This window comes from Gymnogyps californianus, chromosome 16 (genome assembly GCF_018139145.2).
Source record: "Gymnogyps californianus isolate 813 chromosome 16, ASM1813914v2, whole genome shotgun sequence".
Taxonomy (NCBI): domain Eukaryota; kingdom Metazoa; phylum Chordata; class Aves; order Accipitriformes; family Cathartidae; genus Gymnogyps; species Gymnogyps californianus.
In genome coordinates, this window is record NC_059486.1 from 2,562,852 (window position 1) to 2,570,521 (window position 7,670).

Genomic DNA, 7,670 nt, shown 5'->3' on the forward strand with positions numbered 1-7,670 from the left:
AATCTTTTTTTTTCTTTTTTTTTTTTTTTTTTTTTTTACCTGTTGACTTAAAAGATGTTTATGGATTAAATGAACTGCTATCCCAGTGCTTCTGGGATAAGTTACAAGCTAAAATACTTCACAGGCATCTTTTGGGTTTTTCCTCTATGAAATAAAAGTAAAAGTAAAAGCAAAACACTAAAGGGTGTTTCCAAAAAGCCAAATGCATTTAAAATAGGAATGTACTCTAGAATGGAATGGCAGTCACCCTTTCTGATACCTAAGGAGGCCCTTGTAGGTAGGTAAGGATATGTATGTATACACACACATGGGCTGAGGTAAGCAAGCTCACACCAAGCATTCCTGTCCAACAGCCTCGGGTATGGAAGGTTCATCTAGGTTTTACTCTACAGAAGTAAAATCACAAACATACATGCTGACAGGCAGCGACTCAAAGTCTGATGAAATTGGTTTTACAGCCAGTTTCTCATTGTTTAACTCTCTCCTCTCCAAATAACTCTCTGGTCCATATATAAGAATATGAGTAACTAATACTGCAAAAATACAGTATATAAATAAATGAATAAGTGATATAAATTGAAAAGCAGGACAGGCATTTCCTTTTCCCCACACTTCCTCTGCTTGGTAGTACAAATATAAATAAAGCATAGTGTCGTCTGTCCAAGTGTCCATAGCAAGGAATAGCAAGTGTAGCATTTTTTTTCCTAAGCTATCAATGTAACTAACTGAAAAAGCAAACACAACCAAATTATAAAGATGCAGATACTCTCTGTTCTTCCATATTTGAGTGCGTAACACATCCTTCCACTAGCTGAAGCCAGGAAGATCTGCAGTGCAAACTGCTGGTTTTGATATGTATAGGAAAAGCCTGTGAGGCTTTATAAACTTAAATTCAACACTGGTCTACTCTCTGCATGCACACAAGAAGCTGCTCAGATTCTTAGCCAGAGCCCACTACCTCTAAGTTACTCCGTAGCATCAAATTCCACGTGTACTCGGTTCAATTTAGGAGGTTAACATTGCTGTTTGGGAATCTAAAGTGATTCTGGAACGTAAGCCTGGAGAACCCAGCTACAGGGGAAAAAGGAAGGGAGTTGACAACTTTGACTAAGATTCATGAATGACTGAAGGATAGCTCGTTAATAACAAGACAGAACTGGATTAAATACTGAGTAATTAATAAACAAAATTAATGTTGTCAGAGTGGGATGTAATGACATAAAACAACAAACCTGCCTTTTCAACTCTTCTTTCAGAGCCAAGGGGAGCGTCTCCTTTCCAGAGAAGCCCCTGAAGAACTGAAGCAGCAACCTCTCGCTCTTGGATACTTCGTATCAACTGCCAAAGCTGAGAATCTTCCACAGTGGTTCTGGTCATCCTGTCCTCAGGCACAAAACCAGTGTCCCCTCTTCCTGAAGGTCTGTCTTGGTATCCTTTCACAGGGAAAGAGTAGAAGAATTCTATTTATATCCTATGAATTTTCTTTGAAAATGTTGGCTTTGCATGTTACCACAACTGTGACAGTACTGGAAACGGAAATGCAATTTTAGGTTTAAATTTACTTAAGATAGCTGGCTATTAAAACTTAATTCTCTGTTGCTAAAGCCCTTACCTGAAAATGGAATAGTTTGGCAGCTTCTAAATACAGAATTGTCAAACGTGTAGCCGGTATTACAGAAGTGCCCCAGATTTCATTTTCAGTCAGCCTAAGACAGGAGGGACATACCTTCTATTCTGCTGTAATCCAGTTATGACACATAGATTAAGAGTTAGAAAGGAGAGTAGCACCTCCAGATAGAGCATTTACTATCCATTTCTATTTCCCTAGTTGTAAAAGTTGCACAGTGGAGTCTGTAGTGTCAGAGTGAACCTGATACCTTCCACTCCAGAACTGCAAGTGCTTGCAAGATGTATACAGCAGAATTAGTTCAACTACCTGAGATTCACTGATCCCTGTAGAGTGTCAAGCAGCTTCTTATTTGAATGAATCAAAAAAATGGGAGCTAGTGAGCATGGAAAGAATGTGAAAAATCTGCCTTGAATAGCACCACATAACTATTCGAGCAAACAACTTATAGAATAATAGGGATAGTACCACTTACTTTATTCATTCTCAGCTTAATTAACAAATACTAAACATTCTTGCAAGTCTCTGAACTAAATTCCCTCATCCATGTCTATCAGGCAATTACCAAAGTAAAGGTGTTCAGTATTTCTCAGTTCTTTCCTCGTGCAAAATAAGCAATTTTAGGACTGATGTTAACAATGACCTGCAGTCGGCACGGCAAGCTTTATATTCAGTATAGCACCTCCACCAGCAAAGTACTGAACCTTATTCCTTACACTCTGCGCTCTTCATGGATAGATTTCCCTGAAGTATGTGCTTTTCTTTAAACCAACGGAATGGAGATCTCAAAATAATAATGAAAAATAAACCACCGTGGTTTTGGAGCTAGAGATGAAGTTTTATGCTAAACGTAAAACTACCTTTTTTTTTTTTGTGAATGAGTAATCCAAAGACTATGTTTCAGTTCCAGCAGTAAAAACATAGTCAGCAGAGCTCCAGGCAACTTTATGAATTCCTTCTGTAAGCTTATACTAGATTTGTACTAGAGAGAAGGAGCCACCACCCTTCCCTACCCCACCGCCCCCCAGCCCAACACAATTGCTCTCTCAGATCTAGGCTGAATTAAATGTTTAATTTGACTTGGAACATACTGGTTTGGTTTGGACAATTTTTAATAAAAGCAAGGGGCTGAATTCATGCAGTAACTTGCCCACCATTCAGTGGGCAGGTGGTGCTGTCTCCTTCATGCTGCACAGTGCTGCAATTAGGAAACTTGTATGGCATGTGAGGCATACAGATTCAAGTCATCTTTGTCTGATTTGGATTAAGTATTTTTGAGCTAAAGGTATTTCAGCTCTAATGTGCGTGCCATAATTGGAGGAGCATAAATTAGAGGTTTTGCCTCGGCAGGCTGTGTGGCGTATTAGGCTGCCCACTTGAAAGGCTTACATGGTTGCTCTACCCCCAGCACGTGATCAATATGAAATCCCTTTCCTCCTCCCGTATAAACTACTGCACAAGCCTTGCTCCGGAAGAAAGATGAGACAGATGGAGAAAGCGTACCAGCAGAGAGCAGGACGAAGGCTGCACTAAGCGTCCTGGTTGGACACCCCACCTCTGTGATGGGTCTCCTACGGGGAGTTTGAAGACTCAGGATGGTTTGTTACTGAAATACCAAAAGAACCACTGACACATCCCCTCATCGCTTCCTCCCTGACTAACATTAAGAACAGAATTCAGCATTCTTTTTTAAAGATCCTTGATTTTAGTCAAAAAGAGAAGTCAGCTTATTCAAAAATGTAATCATTGTGGAACTTGGAAATACACATGGTCACAGTGGGTTCAACAAAGAATTGCCAACTTTCCATGCTGTCCTGAGACAATTCAGAATATATTTGTTTACTGTGAATCTTTAGAAGTACTTGCTATATGAAGAGTTAATTTGTGCTTTTTTTCCTTTACGCAGGCCTCATTACATCACCATATCTCTGTAGCGCAGACAGATGAGCTTCTACCTGCCAGAAATTCTCAGCGAGTTCCTCACCCCCTTGACTCTAAAACTACATCAGATGTCTTGAGGTAACGCCTTTTAGGTTTTGCATTTCCTCCCTAAGGCTATGGGGACTGAGCTCTGACATTGCAGAGGGACCTTTTCTTTTCAACCTGGCAAAATTATTTCTTAGCTTTATCAACAGCTTATAACTCTGCGATGCCCTACACGTGTGCCTCAGAGCAGTGGGCAACTCTTACTACAGCTGCTACCTCCACCACCAAAGAGCAGGACTTTGAGGGTTACTTCATCAGTTTTCCGTACTACTGTACAAAACTGTGTAAAGGAAACTTACAAACAGCTTTGCCTTACCAAGTGGACACCTTGGTTTGCCTCCCAAGGAGTGTCCTCTTTACCTGGTGGTCTGATCTGGACCGTATCAATAATTACTTTTACTCACCAAACCGAATTGATTTATAGACGGAGATACAAGTACTCTCCTGATACCAGTATCTTAGGAATTGGGATATAAAGGAGACATTCTTCCTGAATGCCTCCATCCCACCTGTTGGGGACTGAAAAAAGATCTGTTTTACGGGACAGCTTGCAGGGTGGAACACACCAGTGAACGAACAGGTACATTTAACCAAGTAGAGAGTATCAGCAGAAGAATATTCATGAAGAATAATCTAATCTAAGAAAATTGGTGGTGTATGTATTATTGTAGAAGATCTGAATTTGCATCCTCTTAGAGAACTGAGCTATCACAGCTGTCCTGGGGTACTACTGTCTTTGTTTTGAGTAAAAGGATGATGCAATGCATAGGGAAAGGACAAGATACGACAGATACAAGTTCCGACATGAGAAATTCTAATCAGATACAGGATCACACAAAAAGTGTGATCAAATACTGGCACAGGTTGCCCAGAGAGGCTGTGGAACCTCTGTCCTTAGAGGTGTTCAAGACTCGAGGCTCTGAATACAGTGGTATTGGGCCCTTTATGATTCCCTAATCTCTGCTATGTATTGGGGAGGGCCTACATTCAAATAGCTTGGTTCAACTTCAAACATATTAAAACTAAAAATTCGTGCTTCCCCGCCCCCCCTTTTCAGTGAGTTTCCTACTTTGCCAATGCCACCGGCATTAATACAGCCAGGCAGTCCTCATGACATTGCATCTCCAGGAGAAACCAGAGATAATTTTAAGTAAATCTTCTGGAAAAGGCCAGAAGGAAAGGAGTAAACAATTCCAGTTTTATTTCTCTCTGCATTTCTCTTCTGCAGGTTCGTTTTGGAGCAGTACAATGCACTGTCCTGGCTTACGTGTAACCCTGCCACTCAGGATCGCAGCTCCTGCCTTCCTGTCCACTTTGTGGTGCTCACTCAGTTGTACAATGCCATCATGAATATACTTTAATAGATAGAAAAGCACTTGTTCTTCTGGCTTATTCTCCCCTCAACCTGAGAAACGTGCCACAGTCTGCAAAGATCACAGTTTTGCTTCTCTTCAGACCAGTCCTGTGCTGTGCTTCTGTTCCTCCAAAAGCACACGTGAATTCTGCAGTGTTCAAAACTAAACTACCCATTAACATCTCTGGCAGCTTCAGTCCAAAATCTGGGAACATCCAAGAACAGTGAACACAGAGTAACCTCAAGCCAGTGTTAGTTTGGTGGCCCAGTAACTACTGGTCAGTGTGATTATTTTTTTTAATATTTTATTTTTTTAAGGAAGACTACAGTATCTTTTTGCATTAGGAACTCTGATAAACAACCGAGAGCAGTTTCAGCCCTGCAAGTAGAAATACCTTGTAGTGACCAGTTTGGGTTGTCCAAAACTTATTTTGATGTTTGATCACTATAAACTGGGACTTTGCAGGAGGAAAAAAAAAAAAACCACCACACAGTTGTAGTCTCGTATAAATATTGGAGTTTTCTGTCTACCTGGAGTTCCTGTCAGAGTGGATTGGGATGAATGCATGCATTTGTTACCTGTCCATGTAGATATGAATGGTCTGGAGATACTTTATTTATTTTTAGGTTTGGGGAGGGGAGGGATTAAATTATAAAGGACCAGGAACAGTAGAATATCTTAAAAATCCAGCTCCGTTCCACTGTAGGGTTATTTATCTACATACCTCTCACTCTTCTGACCTAGAAATCAAAAATGAAGCTAATAACAATCAAAGTCCAAGCTGGGAAGGGAAGCGTGTTCTGGTCAGGATATACCGGTGTTTTGAGGAATTCTCACCTGTATTTAGCCTGGTTAAAGCAAGAAATGGCCAGTGTTTAATGAAGGATAACACTACCTAATGGAGGAAGAGCGAGTGAGAGGTAGGGAGGAAAAATACTTTAAAGCCCAGTGTAAGGGCAAATGGAAAGTGGTAAATTAATCTATTGTAGAGCTATGATTGAAATATATTTCCAGTAAATTTACTGATGCTAGAAAACTATTTAGTGAAACCCAAGTCGCCCTTTAATTCTGGGCAGACTCGTCCATGTACATATCCAAAAATATGGTTTTTGTTTACACTAAATCAGTTACAAATCTGGTGTATTTTTTCTGACTATAGGAATATTATTTCAAAGAAATAATTTTTAAAAATTATATCATTAAATTAGTACTTGAAGTTATACCACTGTGGTGGAAAAGTTACTTTGTTTAGTAAAATGATTGCCATTTTAAAGGTTAATGGCTAATTGAAGTATTTTTATGACTCCTTCATTCCAGGCTTCAAGGGGTTTATATTTAAACTCCATTTTCTAATGTTTGTTGTTGCACTGTGCAGCAGGCATGGACTGCCTTATGTGAGGGGTCGGGCACTTTGATCAGGCTGTGTGACCTAGTTATCTATCTGTGGAGAAAAAACTACAAATTTTAAAGTTCTTCCAAAAGACTTTCATGTTCTGGTTAAAAAAAATGAAATTCTATGATTTTAAAAAGTATTTTTCTTGAGATAATGTAACATTTAAAACAAATTATATAAAAGAAAAAAAAAAAAAAGAATTGCTTGTGTAATGAGAAGGTGAAGTCAGAGAAGTAGCCTGTAAATGGATTATTTCATTCTCTGCACCAAACCTCCCATGTGGGTATCCTCTTTGCAATGTATAGGTTAAAAAAAAAAAAAAAAAATCTGATATCAAACCATTTGTATCTAATGTGTACAGTGTAAAATTGACTTTAAAAATATTGCAGTACTATTTTTTCTTAATCAGAAAAGAAAATTCTCAAGGCCTTTTGAAGAGCATAAAAAGATGAAGATTGTAAACTTGTATAAAAAAATTTAACTTGGGGAGGAAAAAATGTAAAGTAGACATTTGTAATCTTTTACCATTTGGGGGGTTATTTGTTCCCAGGATTCATCTGAACTTTGGATTATTATTTTGTTTATTCTTTTTAAATGGGCCGTTTTTATCCAGGGGCGTTTCTTCCCCAGAAACCTGGTTCTAAGCAAAAATTAAAAATAAAAAAAGGGCAGCAAGGAGTAGTTTTCATCTGGTGTCTTTTATTTAATTTTTTTAAGTTAAGAGAAGCTGGTGACATATTTATACGTTTTTGTGCAAAATAAATGAATGGCAATAGATTTTAAAGAAAAATCTTATGTACTTCAGTGTGAAAAGTTCTGTATAATATTTCCCTTAAATATGCATTATTTTACTTGTGAGTTTTTTACTGAATTAATCTGAAATGTACAAGCCCTGGCTTTCCTACAGAGTGAAGAAAGTTATTTTATTTTTTTTTTTATTTCTAACTTTGGAAATTCATGCCTAAATCAGAATTATTATTACAGTTGTTTGAGCTAAAGGGAGAGGGAGGGGGTGGGGAATGTCCAGCATGCTTGTATGTATATTTCAGAACCTTTTTTAAATGTAAAAGCTGTACATTTCTGGGGAGTTCTGAATTTCTTTTTGGTTTTGTTTTTGGGTTTTTTTTTTTCTCTGAGCATTTTGCAGTGAGCTTCTTTTATATATAGCCGACAATTTGAAAGAAAACAAAAAAAAAATGTGAAGTTCATTTTAAATCTACAGTATATCGCTGGTACAATACACTAAAAAAAGACTTTGATAAAAAGAAACAATAATAATAAAGACCTCCATTTTAAATGTCATTCATAT

General features: G+C 38.2%; 1 protein-coding gene across 1 annotated transcript in view; it reads left to right on the plus strand.

Annotated features, from left to right (window-relative positions):
• MED13L (mediator complex subunit 13L) overlaps window positions 1-7,363 on the plus strand; it is a 202,739-nt gene extending 195,376 nt beyond the window's left edge. Inside the window, exons 29-31 of the mRNA XM_050907030.1 lie at window positions 1,257-1,418; window positions 3,534-3,646; window positions 4,842-7,363. Of these exons, the coding sequence (XP_050762987.1) occupies window positions 1,257-1,418; window positions 3,534-3,646; window positions 4,842-4,974 (408 nt within the window). The 3' untranslated portion in view covers window positions 4,975-7,363. The remainder of the gene's footprint in view (window positions 1-1,256; window positions 1,419-3,533; window positions 3,647-4,841) is intronic.
• The last annotated feature ends 307 nt before the right edge of the window (window positions 7,364-7,670 follow it).